We start from the raw sequence: 23,381 nt of genomic DNA on the forward strand, positions 1-23,381 counted from the left end.
CTCTCTCTTTTAAGAAAAGAAGGAAGAGCTGGCGTAAGCTTTGGCTAACAGCCTATTCAGAGGAGAAGCCCAGCAGGAGGAGGCAGGCAGGCAGAAGCAGAAGCTGCAGAACGCCCCACCACCACCACCACCAGGGTCAGAACGACCCTGTAATCCGGCTCCTCACCTTCAGAAGCTCATCCTCGCTGGCATCCGGAAACTTCTCATGCAGCGAGTCCTTTAAGACTTTGGCAATGAAACGCATCCCGTAACTGCAGAAGAGATTGGGGAGGAGGCAGGGAGAGAGGAGGTTAAGGAGATGAAACCCAGAAAACTTTGCCCTAGGAGAAGCTTCTGGAACTCACGGGATTTTTTCCAAGGAGCTGATGATAGCCAGCAGGAATTTGTCTGTTACGGTTCGCATGTTCTTGATAGAGGTGTCCAGGCGGGTCTTCACTTCTTCATGGCTTAGCGCTTGCTCAGGAGTAACATCATATGGCAGTTTACTGTTAAAAAAGGAAAAAAAGGGCCATAAGACAACATTTTTGAAAAGCTGGTCCTGTTTTTTCTCTGGTGGGCGCTGCCCTTCCCTGCCTCCAGAAAGGGCAAAGGGCGGCAGAGGTTGGGGGTTCAGCTGATTTTTAAGCTTTTGAAATATAATAAATTCAGTTATGTGCAACCAACTGTTCATATACTAATTTCTACAATATTTGTAAACTTCTTGTTGATCCATTTGTATCCTACCCTTTTATCATAGAAAGGTTTCTATGCCTTTCCTGTTTTTCATATTTTTCTCTAAATCATCTAATAAAAATAAAGAGAAATGCATGCCTTTGTATTTTTCATCGTAATATATGCAACCAATAAATCTGCCCCCCCTTAACAAAGCTCCCCCCCAGGGAACACCAGCACCCGCCAACATGAGGAGTTCCACACCTGGCCTCTCCAGTCTGAGATTCCATCTGGTTGACCCATGACTTGTAGATGTCCACTGGATCCGTTTTGATATTGAGGGACTTGTCCTCCATGATCTCCTTGACCACTGGGGCCAGGATCTGTCTCAAGGCATTTTGCCCACGAGCACCACGGTTGAAGCTCACCACCATCTTGATTACTGTGGGGTTTCCAGTCACGATCTCGTGTAACTGATCCACCTTTGATCTGGAAAAGGGCAAGAGCATCTTCGTCAGACCTCAGAGGCCTTCTAAGGTCACACCAGAAGATGTGAACCTCCTGCCAGCTGCTTCCTTTATTGGTTCTCAGGACTGGCCTGAGGAACTTTGCAATAAGTATCAGCCTTCGACTCCAACTTGTCTTAATGTTGCCGTAAACTGATTACAGGGTTACATCCTCTCTGTATCATTTTCATACTGTTGCCATGAAAACAAAATGGAACTGTTGTCCGTGTAGCCTGACTCCATAGAAGTCTCTACCTTCTACACCAGAGAAGCCTCCTTAGAGAACAAGGCACTCTGCCCATGATGAATTTGGGGTCCTATAGGAATATAATTTTCTGGATGGGGTGACCCTTGCTCTTTTGAGGTAAAGTTCTGCTTCATACTAGATACAAGTCTATGCTCAGAGATATTTCTCATATCAATTTAAATTATTCAATTTAATTCCATAATCGCCTGCCACCTCATCCTTCAGCTGGAACTGTACAATTCTTAATGATCTAAAACCTACAACACCAGAGGTGCTTATGCTCTGCAGTTATACAAGAGCTTAATGCTTCTAGACTAGAGCAATGCTCTCTCTCACACTCACACATGAACACTGTTCTAGAAAAATGTTCTAAGAGGAGTACTTTAAGAAAAGTCACCCTCAAGAGATGTGGAGAAGCGAAGGCAATCTCCAAGAGTCAATAAAACTCTGACAGGGGCCAAGACAAGAAGCAGAGAAAAGTTAACCCTTATTAGCACAAGAGTTCTGCCTTCAGAATCAACAATTTAGCCTACAGGAATGACTGCCTCAAATTGAGTCAGCGGGCAGTTCTAGTTGCTCCAAAGGAGCTCTCTTGCTCTGAGTGCTGGAATATCAGCTAAAGCCTTTGTATTAAACTGTCTTTCTGAGCGTAATCCTGTTATGAAGACAATATCCATGCCACAGGACCTTTGATGAACTCTGCTCTGGATTGATGACTTGGATGGAGTTGAGAGCCTGGTTTGGCTTTTCTTGTGCCTTATAGATGAAATTCAGATTCTGTGCCTTCTAGGACTCTTGCACCACATTTTCTGTCCAGCCAGTGTAACTATACATGCTATAAAATACATCTGCCCCAACTCTGCTCAGGCCTAGACAGGGAAATACAGTAGCTCTTCCCACATCTGGCTATCACTGAGTACTTCGTGCCAGAGTAAAAACAGTGCTAAATTAAAATCTCAAGTCCACCTACTTGATCTCCTCTTGGAGTGCAGTCTTAAAGAGGCGCAGCAGTAGGTATTCTTCTCTTTGATTGGATGCATAGTTGTACAGTGTGAAAATCACAGAGTCCATGAACTTTGTAGATTTGTTCTGTGGCATTTGGAAAATCAATTTTGCCAGGTATGTTGGGTTTGTCTGCAGGAAAACAGAAAGAAGGTCTGGGGGAGAGTGTTGGGAAGGAAGCAGCTCAATGAATTTGGAGGGGGCGTCTTTGTCTTACCTGCAGCAAATAGAAGAGATGCTGATATGCTTCCAACTTTTCTCTCTTCTCCTTGCTTAGAGCCTTCAAGCCCCCCCTTTGCTTGTTCTGCATCATCATGTCAGATAACTGTTCTTTGTTCTTTTTAGTGAGCTTCTTACTGTGAGACACCACTTCCTGTAGAAGAGTCAGAGGGTGGAACAATTCAAGACCTGATCGCTCTTTGAGACTGCATATCGCTTAATTGTGGAAAGTTGGCTGGCAGAGAGTAACCTAACTTCCTACGGTTGTCGTGTTCACTATGCAAAATTCCTCCAAAGTTTAGGACACTCACACACTGGAAATACAGATCCGAGAAGGCAGGAGAGACAATTCTATCCTTAAGCATTTCAAGATGCTTTTTCTAAAATGTACTGTCAACAAATAAAAGTCCATCTTAATTATACTTGTGCAAACAAATTGGCAATATTACAGGTCCTTCAATCACTCTCTGACAGTGTGTGTAGAGTACCTGCAATGTGATTTTATTTTTCACCAGCAATCCAATTTTGATATCCATGAGGTTGAGGTCGTTCTCCAGCTGCTGATTGGAGCGAATTAATGTCACAACCTCCTCACGCAACTTCATCCAGTCTAGTTCCTCTTGAAAATCTTGATCACTTTGATCCAGCAGGTGAACAAACTTTCGGACCACAGACATGGGAGGTTCTTCAGCATTTACTGTAGAATAGAAAGAGTGGGAAACTCTCTGTCTGATATTTTGTTGGCAGAAAAGGCAAACCTTTTATTGAAAAGAGAATATATCTTGTTTTGATAGATCAAGAAGCACCACATATCAGGCCACGGATTGGTGACCACCCTCCAATCCAGAGCCCTGTTCCTTCCTCTTCCTCTTCCGGCTCACACTATTCACTTCCTGTCCATCTCCCTACACTGATAAAAACCACAGAAGGGAAGGCAGGCAGCGACATCTTTCTCAGCTTTGGAACAACCTTTGCATCCTGTAGTTCGGGGAGCGGATGGGCTGTGCTTGGCTTTAAGCAGAGAGCAGCACTCATCCGCAGGGAGCGTTTCTGCACGGCTCCACGGGCCCTCCCAACTCTAGGATTCTGAGACACCCAACTTTAACAACACACATCTTTCTGCCCACTTTGAGGGCCCCTTTGCTATATACCCCTGCATCCCTACCATACACATTTCTCTTCTATACTCATCCACCAGGGTTAATTTTGAGAAGCATCTCGATTCCTCTTTTCTGGTGATTTGGCTCCAGATCACCAGTACTAGCCTCAACGTACAACACCGGGGAACTTCACATCTCCAATTACAGAAACAATTTTAAGGTGGGGTCCAAGATATAATTCTAAGGGAACTCCTTCTGCAGTACTTACTCAGAGTTTTGTAGTCATCACGGGCTTTATTAGCACGAATAAAGGCCTGGATTTTCACAATGTCGTTGATCTAGGCAGAAAGCAGATGACAGAGAGTTTTCATCCCAGTTCACTAATATTTCTAATGCATCAATGCATTTGTGTAGGCAAAATGACTCTTACGTGGTCTCGGAAGAATTGCAATCGATCCCTGTACTGTTTTCGGGCCTGATACATCCTAGTCATTGCTTGAATCTATAAGAAATTAGAAAACAAAATCACTAGAATCAGGAAGAATACCAAAGCTCAGTAGCTGTGGAGGAGTTTGTCTCTTGGCAGAATACCAAAATTGCAAAGGACCATGGAATCCAACTTGGGGGACTTCTGCTACCAATGGACCTCTGGCAAAACAAGTGCGAGAACACTGTGCCTCAATCCTCACTTTATTAAATATCTGTCTCCCCCTGGAAATATCTGCCTGCTAACTAAAATGTTTTAAATTTATACTTAAATTAGCCATGCCCTCCGGGAGGACCTTAGAAAACCCAGTTAAATTGCAGTACATCTGCTCACTCTCCTTTTGCAAGTAATTATAAACATATTTATATTTCATATTTCTTAACTGCCCTTCTCCCTCGTTTAATAATAATCTTGAACATTTAATAATTATAAATACAGAAGATGCTAAACCTGTTTCGGCTGACCACAAACGTGTTTGTTTTCTATACCTAAACAAAAAACATGCAGTGGCTTGAGAGGTGCGCCTGATCTTCTCAAGACTAATTCATAGCTGTGGTGGGTAATAAGGCATGGAGAGGTCAGATCGGAATGAGGCTAAAGCCGCAAACATCGCGCCACAGAAGGTGCTCTGAAGTTTTAACTCTTGGGGTGATCTGAAGAGACCGGGACATTCTGTTCCACAACTTGACCCGAATTACCTTCACTGCTTCTCCTGTGTGAGTCTGCAGATACTTCAAACGATCTTGATATGCTTTGCGCTGCTTGTAGCCACGCCATTGAGACTAAAACAGAATAAACTGTTTTAGGGTTCCCAGGTGTCCTGGGTGATTGAACCCCTCCCACATCAGGGATCTGCTGGACTGATCCACAATTTCTGTTTTCAAACTGAACCAGCTGAGTGCTCGTCCTCTCATCCTCCCGCCTGCTGTCCTGCTTAACAGTCTGGCCAGCCCAAGACAACACTAATGAGCTACCCTGGCTCTGTCCAAGACAGAGATAAGAAACATTGTTTAAAAGAATAGAATTCAAGACTTCTGGGTGGGGAAAATGGTGATTTGATGTGCCTCTCGTGATCGGAAGCAACACTGAGGCGGAGGCTGGTGATAGGTCAGTGAAAATGCTGCTCCTTGTGAGGAAATCACAGGGGAGAACCGCTGTGCGAACCGCAGATGCAGAGCCCGAAGCCAAAGGAGAAATATCAAGCCCTCATTCTCAGGCAGAGCCTTTATGAAGGACACTTGGCTCAATTCAAGCTCCACTTTTTGAAGCCAGCAGTGTGGCCACTGGAACCATGTAATATTTATTTATTAAATTTATTCACCGCTTATCTTGCCAATGGGGTTACTCTAGGCCACATTAACAATAAAAAGGAAGAAATGAAAAGAAGTATAAACAGAATAGAAGTCAAATAACAAAAGGATGGAACAAGCAATAAAAGAAAGGAAGCAACAAGAAAACAATGTGAGAACCAAAAAGATGGACAGACGGGTGGGGAGCAGAGAGAGGACCGGTGTGTGTGTTGTGGGGGGGAGGAGTAGAATCTGCCATCAAGCCAGCATTCACCTCCAGTGTGGAATTCCCCTTTGAACTCCAGGCCAACTGGCAAAGCCAGGTCTTTAGGCTCCCATGGAAGGAGAGGAAGGGGGGCAGATCTTATCCTGGAGGGCAGGATGTTCCTAGGGCCACCAGCCGATGCTACTGATAACCAGTTTAAAAAAAAAAAGGGGGGGGATTGTGCACATCTGCAAAGCAGGACCGTATTCCAAATCTTGCCGTACATTTCATCCCCTTAATATTACCTTCTTTTCGGCTCATCTGATATGGATCTCCATACCTGGATGCAGGTGATGGCAGGGACTTGTTTCTTCAAAAAATGCATTCTGGACATGAACTCCTGGCGAACTAGGTAGCCTCGGCAGCGAGCCTGTAGCTTAGTGATCAGGTTCTCATTGGCCAGCCAGAGCTGCTCCCGGTTGTATGCTGCCGTAACTGCCGAGATGGCACTCTGGGGTTGGCGGGAAGAAAACACAAAGCAGGTGCTGCATAACAGACAGACCAGATGCCCCTTTCCCCACCAATAACATACAGAATAAGATTTGGGATTGGATAATTGGCTTGCTAATTACAAATTTATGGATTAGCATTCACTCAACCTTCATTCCCCAAAATAGCGAAAGACAGGCATTTGAAATTATCTATTTTGGCAATCGACACTACTGTGAAATGAAAAAAAAAATCATATAATAATTTCCTCAATAAATGAAATACTTAATGTCCCTTTGTTTTTCCCACTGCTTCATATCAATTATTCAGTTTAAATTATGCATCTATTTAACTATACAACAAGTTTCTTGTTCATATTTTAGAGTTTTTAGTAACATTTTAGTAATATCTTATGAGCCGTAGATATTCTGAATATTGTTTCATTAGCTTTCCAAATTCAATCAAATCTCTGTATGTTCCACTTAATTTCTGCAATTCATTTTGTATTATATTATGTGACATAAATAATTCAAAATGATTTACAAAAACAAGGTAGAGCAATTCAAATATTACTTCAAATATCGGAACGAATGATACATTTTGACAACTCCTATGAGAGGGTCAAAGACGAAATGTTTGTAAGGTGAATTCTTACACTCTGAAAGAAGTATCACTCCATTGACCTAATTGTTCACACGTTCATCTTTGTGAAGATAAATATTTAATATTGAAGCAAGATGCAGTAAGTTTGGACTTATTCTACCACATTTGTCCCATACTTTTAGAATGGTGCTTATAACCAAATGCTCTCTTATATGCTGGACACTTCTCTGTTTATGAGCAAATACATTTGTGCAAGCCGAGATGATTCTAACATCAGGATAGTTGTGCCAGGCCAGAAATAATTCCCAACCCACTCCCTTGTTCTTCGGTACACAAAAGACCTTGCCCCAGGAGGGCTTCTGAAAACCAGGGGGCACCATACCTGGATGTCCTCCCGGGAGAGCTGTACGCTGTTATGCACAAATCCCTGGGGCTCCTCCCAGACTCCGTCCTGGGTTCGGATGTTGTGGTAGTAATGGTACCCTCCTTTCACCCAGTGTTTCACCCAGTCACTGTTGTTGTTTCCTAGAAGGAACGGAAAACCTTACTGATGTGGAAGTCACTCTTACAACACTGCTCAAATGTGTTGCCAAATGAAAGAAAGCTCGACAGAATAAAATGTAGTCTTCCTATGCACAGGGTTACCACATTTGCAGAGTGGTAGGAGAGTAGTTAATACCTGGGAAGAGAGGGAAAACGTTCGGAAAGACTGAGGCTAAAACAGTTGGCAGAAACAGAGATTTAACAGCAAGAGTTGTGGTCTACTGTGTCAAATGCTTTACTGAAGTCCTAGATGCAAATGTATCATGGAATCAAAAAAGTTAAATAAAAGTTTCACACGGTGGGCAATTCTGAACAGAACTATTTAGAGCCACAGAGAGACACTGTACCTACAGATTATACCAAACCTTGGCACTGCTTCAATGAAATAAAAGGGGGCATTCCAAAAATTGAATCAGAAAGAAGAAAAGGTCACAGGCTCGCTGAGGAACTATACAATAAAAGTGACTTCTTACTTCAGAAAAATATAATGAAAAACACTGTACATTTGAGAACTAACTCAGAGGAAAAAACAAAAGGAAACAACAGCTGGCTTAGGACCAACTATTGGAAGAGCTACGTAGTTCTGGGAATAAAGAAGAAGAAAAAAATAGCAAAAATGAGAGAAGACCAGAAAGCCAACTGAAAGCTGTGCAGACCCCCCATGCAAGGTGGACCAGGCCTCTTAAGAAGACTCTCACAAAGCAATCCTTCTTTAGTGAAAAGGAGGAGACTGCCTTTGACCACCCACATCGGAAGGGGCAGCTTTGTTCTATTTCTCCTTGATTGGAAAGCAGTCGATTAAGATTGCTGAAATCCAGGTCCAAGCCCATCCCTGGCTTGGAAGCCCAATGGGACATTCAGGCTCAGCCAGTCTGCTCCACAGGGTGATTACTCCGTGGGGAGAAGGCTGAAGGAGAAAGTGCTTGTGTCCTGCCTTAAAACTCCTGGAGAAAAGCAGGAGAGCAATTTAACGAATGAAAAAAAAAGCCAGTCTAGAGTTAATTTGGTAGAACAGTCTGACCTGCAAACAACTCATCACTTGTGTAGCACCAGCCACATTCCCAGGTCACCAAATAGTGTCCTCTTACCAGAAGCCAGCTTTGCATTTTTTATTGTCATCAGTTCCTGATGATACGCCTCGGAACATTCGGGGGTCACCCCATACAGCCCAACATCAGCTGAACGTAAGAAGCTGAGAGTCCTTGCAACATCGCCCTGATCCACCGCTTCATTGATGGCCAAAATTCCTAAGGAAACTTGGATGAAGAAAAAAGGAAGAAAAAGAAACTTTTCTGTGAATATGTTTCACGGAATGTGTGACTTTCGACTTGAAATGCCTTCACGATTCCAAAAATGTCCTCCTTTCCACATCGTGGGACCTGTGCCCAGGTATTGCCAAGTGCCAGAGAAATCAGGAGATTCAGGCAGTTCAAATAAGTATAAATATTTATTGCAAGCTTAAGCTCTCTACAAGAATCTGAGCTACTAACGGTCAAGGGAAATGAGCGGGAGATAAGAGTAGGAGGAGTTCCAGGTGGGCTGGACTTAGCTCTCTTGTGGGAGCTTCGGGACTCATGACTGATGATGTGTTTGACCCCTCCCTTGGGCTCGGTCTGGTCATCTCCTACAGGTATGCCATTACTGGACTGCAGCCTTAGGCCCAAACCCAGGATCACTTGCTCTGCGGCTGGCTTGTAGTCAATCCCCACGAAGCCCTGCACTTCAGCAATATTTTCCCCTTGGAGACACCCCCCCCCCGAGGCCATTTTCCACCTCCAAGTCATGCTAAGCCTTTCAGGAGCAGTGGCACATAACCTCTTGCCCAATTACTTGCCCCTCTGCCCTCCTTTCCTACACAGGGACTTTCCTCCTCTCATTTTTATGCCACTTTTGCCAGGCGTTTGCCAGCTAAGGGCAGTCTTTCTGAGATGGCTCTTGAGGGAGGCCAAAGGGAGGCTATGGCCAAAACCAGCCCAAGCCATTGCTTAGCCAAAGAACCTGAAGGGGGGGGCTCTATGAGGCAGTCACGTGCTCCCCCTTCCCAGTTCCACGGGGCAGTGAGCAAAGAAACTGTATAGACCACCAGGACAAGGACACGCTGGGGAACGTGGTGGGCCAACATCCCTTTAAAGACCAAGCCACCTCCGGAGAGAACAATGATGATTCTGACTATGGCCATCAAAGTGAAAAGAAGCAGCGGTGGCAGCTCAGCAAGCGATACACATGAAGGCCACTGTTTTTCTGGAGTACAATAAGGATTGAAAGACTAAACCTTCCGGAAGCGATTTCTTTTTCCTAAAGCAGCCCACCTCAGCCAGTAGTGGAGGAGGGCAAAGCTGCTGAAAGGGGAAAGCCAGACTTACATCTTTGGGCTTCCTCCATGTCTTTGTTGGACTGATGAACCCCACCCTGAATTTCATCCAACCACAGAACGGCCGTTTCATCCTGGGTTTCCTGAAAGAAAAAAAAAAAGGTCAGTCCCTGCTGTCCTGTGAAGCCCAAGACGGGCGGAAACAAACGTTCTTCTTGTTTCTAGTAGACGCAGCCTCACAATCCGAGGTTTCATTTAAAACAACAAAAGCCACGCTTCGCTCTGCTGTGGTCATTCCCTCACCTGAGCTTTCTCCCTCTTTGCACGGAGCAGCACATCCTGATAATGCTGTGCTACTTTGGGGGTCACTCCTTCCAGTTTTGCTGCGGGGATCTGCAAGGCCTGCAAGGTCTTTCTGGCATCTCCTTCATCCAAAGCCTCATTTATGAGTCCAATGGCTAAAATCCCTGGAATAAACACAAGAGGCAGAATCCCAACGTGTTTATATAGGGGACAAAATGTGTTTAATCAATCAAATATTTAAAATGTTCGTGTCACATTCTCCTTCCTCTTCCAAGGAAAAGAAAGACTATTAACATAGGCTCACCCCAAGGTTACTGATATTTAAGGAGCTAAGGGGTTATGTATGGGCTCCAGATGGTGCAAGGCAGTTCCTGGTCCACCTAAAAGGCAAATGTTGCCTCTTCAAAAATATCTTCCAGAAATTTTCTGAAGATATTTTAGCTACAATTGTGCAAGAGAGGCCACAGGATGTGTGACTATTTCTACTCTGGATTGAGGCTAATTCAACTAAAGCCACGCAAGAAGGTCCCTGCTGGATTTTACAGGGGAACCAACCATCTTGGGAAGATGCATTCAAGGGTGACTCTCCAGCTGCTACAGCCGGTGTCTTTTTGACAAGGCTGCCATTCCTGCATGCTGCAAGCTCGGAAACTCAGCGGAAGTCCAACTCTCCCCACCTTTCCCCAGTTCCAGTGAACGGACACTTACTCTCATGTTCTTCATGTACCACAATGTTCACATGGTCAATACATGACTGGATGTCATTCCAGGTCAGGAACTCAGTTCCCTCACTCTGCATCTGAGCCTTAAGCTTGAACAACTCATCAATGTACCTGTGGAAGCCAAAATACAAGATAAGACTTCAAAAAGCACCATGGAAGATATGAATAGAAAATACAAACACGGGAGTGTGGATTACCCCAAATATCTGTGTTCTCAAAAACCCAGGGAAAGACCAAGGCATCGGAAGGGGGCAGGTCTGGAATTGACCATCCTCTGGCAAATGAACGTTTAGGATGTCTGAATGGACATGGAGAGTGAGAACGAGAAGGTTCTTAGGTGAAGGGCCTGGAGCCCTGAAGACTCCCAGGGGAAGAGAAAACAAGAGGGAGAAAAAGAGGGATTGGTGAACCAACTGACCTCAGAGGGAAGCCAGAGGCCATGGGGCAGATATAGCCAGGAGGGCCAGTTAGAAACCACAGCTTAGGCAGTCATAGTTGGAGGCGGAGGCACTGACTGGACAGAGGCATTAACAGAAGGCCGACCTTCGTGATTATTCCTCTCACATCAAAATCTGAAGAGAGTTGCCAACACAAAGGCTGAAACCTGGTGGGAAAAAGGTCTGGCAGGGCAAGCTGGGATGTTTGGCTGGGACCCTAAAGAGCAGTTGGGCTGTGCAGGGTTGGATTCCATCTTTTTGGAGGCTTCCGGATCAGCACTACTTCTGCAGTCTACAAGAGACCCTCTCTGGGGTGATGATATGGTCACGCAGCAGGAACTGACCTCTGGGAGTTTTCGTCCTCAACATTGGTTAGGCCTATCACAGGACTGCTCAGCTGCTTCCAAACCATGCTCTTGTCCCCGGAGTCCAGGGCTCGGTTGATCAGGGCCACTGAGGAGAGCATTTCCACAGCCACCAACAGCTCTGGGTGTGTGAGTTTACCCTGAAAACAGAGAGGATGCACGAGGCATCCTTGTTACAGTTCAGTAAACAAAATGATCTCTCACACTAGATGAAAACACGCATCTCCTCCATCCGCTAACATATGATGTTTATCTATGCATTTAAGGACAGTTGATAGTTGAACTTCAAAACATGAGCCATTTACTTACATCTGGACTCTGTTGCTGTAGGGTGGCCAGTTCTTTCTGGTACAACTCAGCAGCAAAAGGATAAACTGGAGGCAGCTGGGCCTCAGGATTCATCAACTCCACAACAGTTTTCTCAGAAAGGCCATTACGGATGGCCACATTGATCTGTTCCACCGCTGCCAGCTCTGGTGGGACAAAGCAGAGAAAGCTAGTGTCAGGTCCACCCTTGTACTCTGGTGTCCTTCCATCCTGCTAAGGGGGAGGGGTGGGAAATGGCATGCTTGGGATTTTTCGCTTTTGCTGTAGGCTTGGGAATTAGGGAGAGGGACTGTCTTCAGAGATGGGGGCAGACTCCCTCCCAGCCGGTTCCTGCCTGCTTCCAAGGCTGTCATGTCCTGAGAGTGACCTGTTATCCGCCCAGCACCTCAGCATTCTCAAAACATCTTCCGATAGACTGGTTGGGGGGTTGGGATTGGGGAAAAGGAAACTATTGCTTTATGCTTTGCCCCGGACACAGCAACTGTCATAAATATAAGTCAGTTGCCACACATCTGAATTTTGATCACATGACTATGGGAACGCTGCAATAATCTTCTGTGAAACACAGTCATAAGTCACTTTTTTCAGTGCTGTCTGGGCCCAAATGTATCTACGCTTGTCCTAGATGGGGCTCCTTTCATGCTGAGCTCAATCTAAAGGACTTACTCTGCTGGTACTGCTGCGCTGCAGCGTTGGCCTGATTGATCCCGGCCTGCAACTCCTCCTTCTGCAGAGGTCCATCTCTGCCATCCTGAAAATGAAAAAGAAGAGTTTTTTTTTTAACTGCCTCCCCTGCCTTTGCCAGGCCGAGGGTGCTCTGCCCTAAATTGCCTCTGAACTAGAACGTAACAAAAAGCTGCAAACAAAGAGTAAAACAGCAACTTCATTTTACAGCCCTTCAGTGTTTCATTGCTACTCCTGTCTCCAGAAACCTGCTTAAGAGGAAGCAGGGATTTTTTCTGGTGCTATCAATGCAAAGGCATCTCAGAAAAAAATAATTGGGGTGCCCTATTGTGGGTACCGCAGCCAGTACTGATCAGGCACACAGCCCAGTCTGCATTCCAATGCTGCAGACTTTCCCACAGCAACAGCCCGAGGAGAGCCCAGCCATGTACTTCTCTTTCCCACCTTTTGCTTCTCTTGCTTCTCGCGAAGAAGCTGCTTGAAGTACCAATCGCTGTTTTCGGGGTGCAGCACGCGGAGGCCCAGGGCAGCTGAGGACAAAGCTCCGTACAAGGCAGCTGCATCTCCCTGGTCCAGAGCCAGATCGATCTTAGCTAAGGCCGAACGTGCTAGAGAGAAAGAAAAGGAAATCTACATGGAGCCCCATCAGATTTCCCCCTTCATCCATAGCAATGAAGAAACAAACAGAAGCAAGTTTCCTTTCCACATCTGAGAGCTGGCACAAGCACATCCGCAGGTTCCCAGCAAGGCCTTCAGAATCAAGAATGCCTTGTACGGTTCCCAGCCGCCAGTCAGAAAGAAACCAGCTACGTGTCATAAGCTGCTCAGATTTTGCTGTATTTTGTCCCACTCAAAATTGCACTGATCAAGTGCTTTCACTAACAACCTACCAGGCAAAACAAAAATATTATCTGCCTTTATAGTTCTAAGTGCAGCACATAAATGACTTATGCGATAACTTAAAAGCGCCTGTGTCCTCTTTGCTGATGATGTAAAATTATTTGCTACTACTGAAAATTCACTTGTTTTGCAAAATGATATCCACCATGTTTTGAAATGGTCTTCAAACTGGCAACTTCAAATTTTGGTTAAGAAATGTTCAGTTTTACATACTGGAAAACAAAACCAGAATGTAAAGTGTAAGTTAGGTGCACTGACCTCATTTTGTTAAGGACCTGGGTGTACTCCTCCCTAACGATTTATTTTCTAAAATTCATTATAATAGCATTGCTAAAAAAGCAACTAAAACTTGTGAATTCAATTCTATGAAGTTTTTTTTCTGGAAATACTGTATTGCTCATGAGAGCTTACAAAACATACGTTAGGCTAATCTTAGAATATTGCTCAACTGTTTGGAATCCTTGGCAGATAACAGACGTTAATACAATTGAATGAATTCAGAAGAACTTTACAAGACAAGTCTTTGGGATTTCCCATCTCCCCAAGCTTGGAGAGATAAAACTGCTTTTCCATTTCCATCTTGTCTAAACAACAGAAGGCCTAAGCATCTCACTGCTATTTGTTTACTGCATAAATAAGACAGCTTAACTCTAAAAGGATCCTGAGTGGTTTATAGTACCTTAAAAAATACGAAACCTAAGTGCCTGGATGAAAGCACACCGATTCCAAAAACTAACAGCAGCTCCAGAGGGGCTCCAGAGATACCCCAGCCCCAGGAACCAAGCCGGACCTTAAAGGACTTCTGGGAAGCTTGAAGAGCAGGAGCTGCACATATCTCCCAGGGGAGTCTGGAAGCATTTTACTACCCGACAACTTTCAGCTGTGCTGCTTATTTCCAGTTAAATTTCTAATTTCTACTTTAGAAGAGGAAGGAAACTATGAGTAGAGCATTACAGTCAAGTAGGCCTGGGAATGTGGAAGAATTTGCTGCTCCCTGGAGGTGCTTTCACACAAGGCCACAAAAGGAATACTAGAATAAACACTTACTATTAACTTGGTTGACGTTGCCCTGAATCTCTGCTTGAGTCAGTAGCTCTTCATACACATCTCGCTCCCTTCCTGCATCCTCCGGGGCCACCTAGAGGCAAACCGGCACCGTTTAGGAACTCAGAGATGCTTAAAGCCTCCAGGCCCCCCAAAATGCAGTGTAGGGCCCCACTGCTATCCCTTGGGCTCTGGTGGGACAAACCCTCAAATATCAGCAGGCTTAATCCACAGCAATTCCACCCTTCAGAGAATTTTACCCTCTTCCGCGTGTTTTCTGCCTTCTCCTGCTTGGCTTGAAAGAGGGTGCCCTGATAGACCAGGGCCAGGGTCTCATCGAGGTTCACCAGCACGGCGTTGGGGTTCTGCATTGCCGAAAAGGTCTCAGTGGGAATCTGACGGTCGACGGCTTCATTGATGGCGATCACGGCTGCGTGCACTGCAGGGGAGAACAGGCGAGAAAGGCTCGGCTCAGCAGTCCAGCCTTCCTCCTGGGCCAGGGGAGCCTGGGAAGAGCCCCCCTCCCAAAGGCCGGACCCCGCCCTGCAGGGAGGCCTGGCCAGAAGCGCACGCCTGCGTTCCTCTGGGCCGAATATTCTGCAGTTCTGTTACTGAGGAACACACAGCCTGTCGGTAACTCAGTCTCAAATTTGGAAACCCCTCCCATAAGAAGAAAGGGGACCCGATTTCCTCTTACGTGCTGCTTCGTCCAGAGACAGCTCATTAGTCAGGATTCCGCCAATCTTGCCAAAGGCAGGCATCTGAATGCCGTACTTCTCCAGTTCACTCCTCATGTTACTGATTTCTTCCTCTGAAACAGAAGGGAAAGGTGACCTCTTGGGACGGGCGGCCCCAGGTGCAGGAAGGCAGAGGCTGGGAGCTTCTCCTGCAGGGCTGCTCCCCCCACTCTCGGGGCCTGGGCAATAGCCAGGGCATCCCCGTAGAGGGCAGGAAGCAAAGGCAGACAGAAGGTCCAGCAGCTGCCCTTTCTGAAGGTCTTGTACCCCGCCCCCGCCCCCTCAGTGGGCAGAGCAGCAGAAAGGAAATGCTTCTCTCACCTGTGAAGTCCACTTTGCCATACAGATCCTGAATCTGTGGAGCTAATCCCAGCTTGAACAGGTACAGGCTGAAAAAAGATGGAAAGTCAAGCATACCGGAAGTCCCGGCCCCATTCCATGATCTGATCCTGTTTATAATGCTAAATTCTGATTGATAGCCACTCCCCCAATGATCATGCTATTATTCTCCAGAGGGAATTTTCTTCAACACATTTATATATGCGCTTCTTTTATTATGCATTGCAAAAGGTCAATTTTGTCTCTAACCTTTGCACTCAAGATACAAAATCCCCCACATCAACTCCTATATGTGGATGCTATGCAATATTTAAATTATTATATATCATTTTTTCTTCTAATCATTTTCTCTAAAGCATCTACAAAGAATTATGTCAATATTTGGATGATTTAGCAGGTATCTTATCTTTACCTAAGTGCATGGATGCAATAGATGCAGCGTGGCATGTTCTTCCGATCATAGATATCTGTTGTCTCTGGGTAAAAAATCTGAAGAGAGGGCAAAAAGGGAAGAAAGAGAAAAAAATGACTGATACTGTTCAAATCTGCATTTAAAAAGAACCTTTTTTCACAACTGAGAAGGTCGTAAATGTGGGCATTGGTCACAAAGTAACTTTTTGTTTTCAAATAAAAGCAAATCCTGAGTAGCAATAAGACTATCACAGACAAAAAAGATAGCAGGAGGAGTACTGAATAGGTCTCAAAACCGTCTTCCCTTTAATCGTCCCACTCACCCAGTGCACCATATAACATCTGGTCCCTCCCCAGGCCTACATTTTTTCCATGGAACCGTTCATGCAGTTCCCAAAATATTCCCAACTCATTCCATTCATCTTGCTCATATGAAGTTAAATCTGAAATGTTTTTAGAATCAAAAACTGCACCAGGACCGGGGGGGGGGGGGAAGCGATGCTTTCAGCCTCTCCCCCATTCCAAGGGACCCCATCTGGCTTCTATTCCAGTGAAGTTACCTTAGGAAGGCCAATTTCAGCCATTGCATTCAGCCACTGAATTACATTGTCGGTATGACGGAAGTGGAGTCCTTTGGCCTGAAACACAGAAGAAAGTAAATGCAAAAAATCAAAGAGGCTCTGGAGCTCCAGGGCAGGCTAGCCAACTGCTTCACGGATCAAGAAATGAGGTGCGAATGAAAGCATTTCTATAGAGGAGAGGAGCACTTTTGCCCGTGGGGCCAGAACCTTCTTTCCCAAAAGGCTTTATGGGATCAGGCAGACTGCAACAGCTCCTTAACTGACTCCATTTGATGCACCATTTTAGTTAAAGCTTAATGATTGACAACATCCCTTATGTTGCAACAACAGCATTGTTTCCTGAATCCTTTTTTTTAAAAACTAAAACTTCCTTGTCCAGCAGAACAGGAAACGTTCACCTTACCTTGTATCTGGTTTGCTCACGATCATAAATTTTTTTGAGAGACACCACTTTGGGAGAGAAAAAGTTTCCAAGTTTGGCCAGGTGGACCCCATTCCTGAGCCCTTCTTCCAGCTCCGTCGTGGGGGCCAGCTCTTCACTCAGACAGGCTTCCATCCACCTGAGAAAAGAGGGCAGAAGCCAGTTAGGGAAGGATCTCCAGGAGAATCAAAATGAAAATTTGCTTCTGAGTCCTTTGGGGACCCATTTTGCCAGGGCAGCTGAAAATGGGAAATGTTACAACTGTGGAAATACATTTAATACTAAAGTGAATAACAAAATTAAAGGCATCAGTCAAGAAATTAAATATACATGATCCAGTCTGAGTCAGTCACTGGGACCAGAGGTTTTGTATCCACTGTCTCACACACAAAGAGTTGCATCAGAACACTGTATGGCAGGGTGAAAACCCACTGTGGCACCCAGCAAGCCAAACAGCTGGAGAACAGGTACCTACGTGAACAATTCAAGGAGAGTGGGTACCCACAATCATTTGTCACAGCTGAAGTTGGGGATTCTACACCCAAGACGCTCTATCACTCCACCCAAGCCCAGAATATCAGCCACACTGCATGAACCTCCACAGTTGGGCTGACTAAATCAACTACATGCTGGATAAATTCAGCGTTTGGCACAATGTGGACGTTCTGTTCTCAATCTGCGAGAGAAACAATGGCTGTCAAAATTCAGGGGCTGCCAGCTTGATTCCAAGAAAGCAGGAGCTTGTCTTTAGTTTTTTTTTTTTTTAAAAGTTAAAAACCCATTCTTTACTTAGCTTCAGTTGACAATCAGATGAATAGGGGAAAAATTTACTCTGCAGATTACTGAGCTATAACCTGTAGCAAGCAGCAGCTCAAAAGTGATTAATCCACAGTCTACTTTATCCACAGAATAGAAGTCACAAACCTGTAGAACCGTTCTCACTAAGAATCAACACTGACTTGATGACACAAAGCACACAATCAACTTAAACTCCTAAATCCAAGAAAACTGGCAAGAAAAAGAAGGAATGGAGATAAACAACATCAGCATGTAAGTGGGAATACAAAGAAACTCCTCTGAATGGCAAAAGAACCGGTCTGACCGGTCTGGCTTTTGCTCAAAGCATCAAAAAATCAAAAACTTTTTCACTTCAAAGTATCAGAAATGCTCTAGAAGCAAGAACAAGCATTTCAAGATACCAAAGGCTCCTGGTAATTTTAGAAAAAGACAGACAGGATTGCAGCGCAATCATGATCATCACAGTAGAGTTACTTCAGCTTTTCCCAAACTGGGTATTTTCCTGATGGCGTCCTCGAACACCCCAAATTACATCCCAGCAAGGGATGTATAAACCAAAACCAAAGACTTAGAGAATTGGAAAGATCCCTCACACAGCTGCTTTAGCCCTCATACAACAATTGAGACCAGGATTGCTGGTCTCTTAAGGTCATAAAGCTATCATCACTCCCAGTTGCTAACGCCAGGGATGTGTGGGTCATTAAGTCCAAGGCAAGAAATGTGGGATTGCCCTGGAGGGGAAGGCTTTGGGGGGTCATGAGGAGGTCATGTGCTGACAGGGGGATGCTATAGGCAAGAGGAAAAAGTGGAAAAAGGAAACTTCTGCAGCCACCAGCAACTTCCGCTGCTGGCTTCCCCGCTGACTTTGCTTATAGGAAGGTCACAAAGGGTGACCAAGGGCTGCAGCTTGCTGCAATATCATAATTGCAAGCTGGGCACCCAAGTGCTCAGATCCACGATCACATGATGATGAGGGTGCTGCGACAGCCAGAACTTTGAAAACTGGTCATAAATCTATTTTTTCAGCGCTGCTGTAACTTTGACGTTAAGTTGAGGACTACCTGAATTCCTCTGCCGAAGGAAAAACTGCCAACTCCAGTGTTATTCATTCCATTGTTGAATGGAAAAGATCAAAAATTTAAAAGACCCTCAAAGAGTAAAGAGCCAAGGAGCCAGAAAGTGCTAAGGGAGGCATCTCCAAGCCATAATGTAAGATATAGAGGGACAGAAAAGAACCTAAAAGGACCAGCAGAGAATCCTGGCAGGTTGGGGGCAGGGAACACATTATTCTTCCACTAGAGGAAGGGGCATGTCTGGACACATCTCAGATTCCTTAAGTTCTATACCTGGAAGAATCTTCACCAGGTGTGGAGGTGTGTCGGCTTCAGTGCTACTAGTTGCCAACTTCCAGATTTTTCCCAACCAACAAGCCCAGACACTGGCTGGACCACAGTTCTTTAGGAAGCACAGACCTTTATCAGCCCATAAAGTGCAACACCCAATATTGATTCTTTTTGAGGATTTCTATTCCAAAGATGCAGAGAATCCAGGGGGGGGGGGAAGGAAATATAAATTTAATAAATTATTGTTCATCACACAGTCAGTGAGATGTTTAAAGTGAGAGGTCTTTGATGCTCTCTGAGCCTTGTTGTTTTCTTGCAGATGTTTCATTACGCAAACTAGGTAACATCATCAGTGCTGTCAAATGTCTAGACTGATTTTGGCCTTTTGAATCCAATCTTGGAGCAGCTAACCAGGTATTTCTTCAGCTTCTTTGCAGTGGCAGCACTTGCTATCTGTTGTCTTTCTCAATTCTGGCTTTGTATGCATTTGTTCGTAAGGCTTCGTCCTGTGCAGCCAGAATTAACCCCTCTGTTTCTTTCTTCAACTTTCCTGCACTCAGCTATTGCCAGGTCTTTTTATTATCTATTTTCCCTACTGTCCGAAAGGTGCTTTTCTTTTAGACCAGGGGTAGTCAACCTTGGCTTTTTTATGACTCGTGGATTTCAATTCCCAGAATTCCTGAGCCAGCTTAGCTGGCTGAGGAATTCTGGGAGTTGAATTCCACGAGTCATAAAAGAGCCAAGGCTGAGTACCCGTTTTAGACAGTCATTGGTGCCTTTTGGAGGATTTACCTGTGTCCTCAAGGGTCTCCTGAACAGTGCAGATGTGTGTGGAGCCTTCTTGGCTGCAGGATGTTTTTCTGCCCTGTGTCCCTTCACTGTTGAAGACAGGCGCAGGCTGTTGGGGGTGCGTCTGTGTTGTTTGCATCGCAAACTGAAGCACAAACGGTTCCCGGAGTCTGCAATGTTTTCTGGAAATCCGTTCATACTGCCACATCATTTGAAGGGTGTTCATCCCAAAGTGCATGGCTAAATGTCTATGGAGGTTCTCGGGCATCCAGGTCCCAAAGGCGCTTTTTCAGGAGGCCATGGAGTAGTACCATTAACGACTACTCGTTGAGTATGGTTTGTCAGCCAGTTACAAATCCATCTGGTGGTGATGTCGTCTATCCCACATTTTTTTTAGCTTACCAAGAATTAGATTGTGGTCTACTTTGTCGAATGCCTTGCTGAAGTCTAAATATACTATGTCCACAGCATTTTGCTGGTCTATTAATTTAGTCACTTTGTCAAAAAATGAAAGAAGATTGGTTTGGCATAATCTGTTTTTTAACAAACCCAAGCTACCTACCTTCTTATATGGTTGGTTATCTAGTGGTTTTTGCTTGGAATCAGGTTCTAAAGGTCTTGAAGATTTGGCCCCCTCCTCCCTCAATTTTAGTTTAAAGCCCTTCTGGTAAGATTGGCCAGTTGTTTTCTGAATATATTCTTTCCAGTTCTTGTAAGGTTCACTTCATCCAGTAGCCCTTCATGTAGGTAATGCATACTATGGTCTGAAAGCCGAAGTTCTCTTGATGACACCAGTTTTTAAGCCAGTGGTTTGTTTCTAAAATCCTTTGCGCTTATTGAATGTTGGCCTTTGGCTGGAAGTATAGATGAAAACACCACTTGAGTTCCTAAGGTTCTCAGTTACATTATTGATTTTTGCAACATACCTTCCTAGATTGAGGGAGATTGTTCAGTCTACAGACTATAGTTTCTATTCCCCAAAGAATTGACTCTCCTATCACCAGTAGTTGCCTTTTTTTCCCTAGGGAAGTCTGGGATACTATTCCTCCTGCCACAGGAATACTGGGTTGCATCTCTTTTTTAGAAACTATTGGCCACTGGTCTTTTATAGGTGTCTGCATATTTTCTTCCAGGGGGAGGCTACGAAAGCAATTGTTCAGTTCCCGAGGGGCTTCACTGGAATGGGCTAGGTTAAATAGTAGGGGCTTTGCTCTTGGTTGCTGTTTTCTTCTAAAAAGTGACATGTTTCCATTGGTCTTCCTCTTTAGATTCGTATATAGGGTCATTCTTTTCGTAAACTGTTTGTTCCCTATAGTGTTCAATTTGGGTTATCGATTTTCTTCTTTTTGTTCATATATCAGGTCATTATTTTTAGAAGCTGTTCGCTCCCTATTGTGTTTAATTTTGGTGTAGTTCAGGTCGGGGATTCTTGCTTTGGTTGCTTCTTTTTCTCCTAGTAATTCATATAATTTACATTTGATACATATATAGTTTGGGTCTTCTGTGGGCATCAGCTCAAACATATGACATATTTTGCAAGTCGCTATAATGTTACATTATATAATAATGTCATCTTACATTATCACACAGTATCTCAATTAATGGAAAAAATCTACAGGTAGTCCTTGACTACAACTGGCACCTGAATCTGTCACTGATGAAGCAATCATTAAGCAGAGGCCCAGATAGGGAGTGTGGGGTGCCTCAGGGGCCTGGGGAAGACCTTGGGAGGCCCAGCACAGCTCACGCATGAGGGTCTCTCCACCCATCGTCCTGCCAAAATCCAAGCAGGATTTTCAGCTCCTGAGTGGGACACAGTCACCTGCTCCAGGCCTCTCAGGGTCTCCACCCACCCACCCCACTCCTTACCATACCACACTTCTTCTCCCTCGGGGGTTGTAAATCCTCCACGGCTGAGAATCCAACTTGGATTTTGGGACAGCCTGCCCCAGAGGAAGTCCTCTTGGCAGGTGCCATCTTTCCCACTGACTTTCTGGGGAAGCCGACGGGGAAGACTGCAAATGGCGACCAACAGATTGTGGGGCAACCAGTCAGTGTAAATGGATTGCCAAATGCCCAGATTGTAACTGTGTGACTCTGGGGATTTGCACCCACTTGGTCCCTTAAAAATCACAATATGGTTTATTTCAGCAGAACGTATTGCACAATTACAACAGTTTTGGTTTACTAACACAGCCTAAGATTTGTTCAATACTGTACAGAGTTTGTGAAAAGTTTGAATCCATATGTTTCTTCAAAGAATTTTGTTATCTGTAATCTGGGAAATCAGTTATTTACAGAGAACGTCTCCCATAAAAGTATGTACCAAAAGACAGAAAGAAATGGAAGGAAAGAATGACACACTTCCTCATCTCATTCTTGGGCAAGAGTTCCCGCTATACTGGGAGGTAAACAAAGAAAGCTTGAGATCATGCTACACATCATAAAAAGGGTACACAAAAATGAAAACACTTGACATCATACCTTGCCTGGAGAGTCACCCACTCCCTGGAAAAGATCATCAAGCAACATACTTTTCAATATTATTTCTCAGAAAACAGTTTTCCCTGATGGCCAACCACACACCCATGAGAGGTCACTAGAATTTGATCCTGGATCAGTGCAGGCCATTTGTGTTGAGCAGATCACAGGAGGTTTCTTCCTCTGGTGGGAGCTGGACACCCCCTCCCCACTCCAATGAAGGAATAATCTGGAAAACCCCCCAAGCGAACTGAGTCAACAGTAGCCTAAGGCTAAACCTCCCAACACCTCCTCCAAGGAAAAGCTATCCATGACGGCATTCCCGGAAAGCCTGAGGCTTGAATAAATGCATACAATTGATGGGCAGGGGCTCCATTTCAGGAGGAAGCAGGCAGAGGCCACGAAAACCATGCCGAGCACGGCCCAGGTCGGCAGGCAACCCAAACCACCAAGCCGGTCGCCTTCACCCACCCCCCACCCCGCCCGACCCTGCTTGGGGCCGCCGGCGCTCCCGGCTCACCTCTTGGCCTCCTCCAGGTGGCAGAGATACTCGTAGGCCACGTTCTGGCGCCGCCGCTCGTCCATCTCCTCCGCCGTCATCCTCTCGTTGTCCAGCACAGCTGCAAGGAGAGGCGCGGTCACTCCCGGCGGGGCGGCGGGGCGCTTCCGAGGGGACGGAGCGCCGCCGTTTCTTCGCCGCCGACTCGGCCGGGGCGGGCCTTTCCCGCCCTGGAGCCGCCTGCTGAGGCCCCCCGGCCGACAACGGGTTCCCTTCCGGCCTGGCCGTTCCTCTCCGCGGCGGCGGCGGCGGCTCACCCTCACCGCCTCGCGCCGGCCGAGAGGCTGCTGCGGGCCAGGAGGGAGCGATGCGGCCGGGAAGGGAAGGTCGCCAAGGCGCCAGGCCTGAGGAGCCAGATCCCCGGGAGGGTCTGCCCAAGGGCGGCCGCAGGGCCCGGTGCGCACCAAGCCGGGCTCTGCGCCCGATCCGCAGCTGCCGGGCAGGAGACGCGCAGGAGCAGGCCGCTCCTCGGCGGCGGCGGTGGGGCG

The 23,381-nt window shown here is 45.7% G+C and overlaps 1 protein-coding gene across 1 annotated transcript in view; it reads right to left on the bottom strand.

Annotated features, from left to right (window-relative positions):
- The window catches only part of IQGAP1 (IQ motif containing GTPase activating protein 1), a 35,957-nt gene that overhangs the window by 9,826 nt on the left and 2,750 nt on the right, over positions 1-23,381 (bottom strand). The window contains exons 3-29 of the mRNA XM_039361978.1: positions 22,855-22,954; positions 16,906-17,062; positions 16,482-16,559; positions 15,923-15,999; positions 15,493-15,560; positions 15,132-15,245; positions 14,695-14,873; positions 14,438-14,528; positions 12,935-13,098; positions 12,473-12,557; positions 11,789-11,952; positions 11,459-11,619; positions 10,664-10,788; positions 9,956-10,119; positions 9,705-9,795; positions 8,430-8,597; positions 7,181-7,323; positions 6,047-6,217; positions 4,911-4,994; positions 4,156-4,227; positions 3,994-4,063; positions 3,114-3,322; positions 2,624-2,779; positions 2,375-2,538; positions 916-1,140; positions 345-485; positions 167-251 (exon numbers count right to left, since the gene is read on the bottom strand). Of these exons, the coding sequence (XP_039217912.1) occupies positions 167-251; positions 345-485; positions 916-1,140; positions 2,375-2,538; positions 2,624-2,779; positions 3,114-3,322; positions 3,994-4,063; positions 4,156-4,227; positions 4,911-4,994; positions 6,047-6,217; positions 7,181-7,323; positions 8,430-8,597; positions 9,705-9,795; positions 9,956-10,119; positions 10,664-10,788; positions 11,459-11,619; positions 11,789-11,952; positions 12,473-12,557; positions 12,935-13,098; positions 14,438-14,528; positions 14,695-14,873; positions 15,132-15,245; positions 15,493-15,560; positions 15,923-15,999; positions 16,482-16,559; positions 16,906-17,062; positions 22,855-22,954 (3,506 nt within the window). The remainder of the gene's footprint in view (positions 1-166; positions 252-344; positions 486-915; positions 1,141-2,374; positions 2,539-2,623; positions 2,780-3,113; positions 3,323-3,993; positions 4,064-4,155; positions 4,228-4,910; positions 4,995-6,046; positions 6,218-7,180; positions 7,324-8,429; positions 8,598-9,704; positions 9,796-9,955; positions 10,120-10,663; positions 10,789-11,458; positions 11,620-11,788; positions 11,953-12,472; positions 12,558-12,934; positions 13,099-14,437; positions 14,529-14,694; positions 14,874-15,131; positions 15,246-15,492; positions 15,561-15,922; positions 16,000-16,481; positions 16,560-16,905; positions 17,063-22,854; positions 22,955-23,381) is intronic.

This window comes from Crotalus tigris, unplaced genomic scaffold (genome assembly GCF_016545835.1).
Source record: "Crotalus tigris isolate CLP2741 ecotype Arizona unplaced genomic scaffold, ASM1654583v1 scf7180000019364.2947544272:3078424, whole genome shotgun sequence".
NCBI classification, from domain to species: Eukaryota; Metazoa; Chordata; class Lepidosauria; order Squamata; family Viperidae; genus Crotalus; species Crotalus tigris.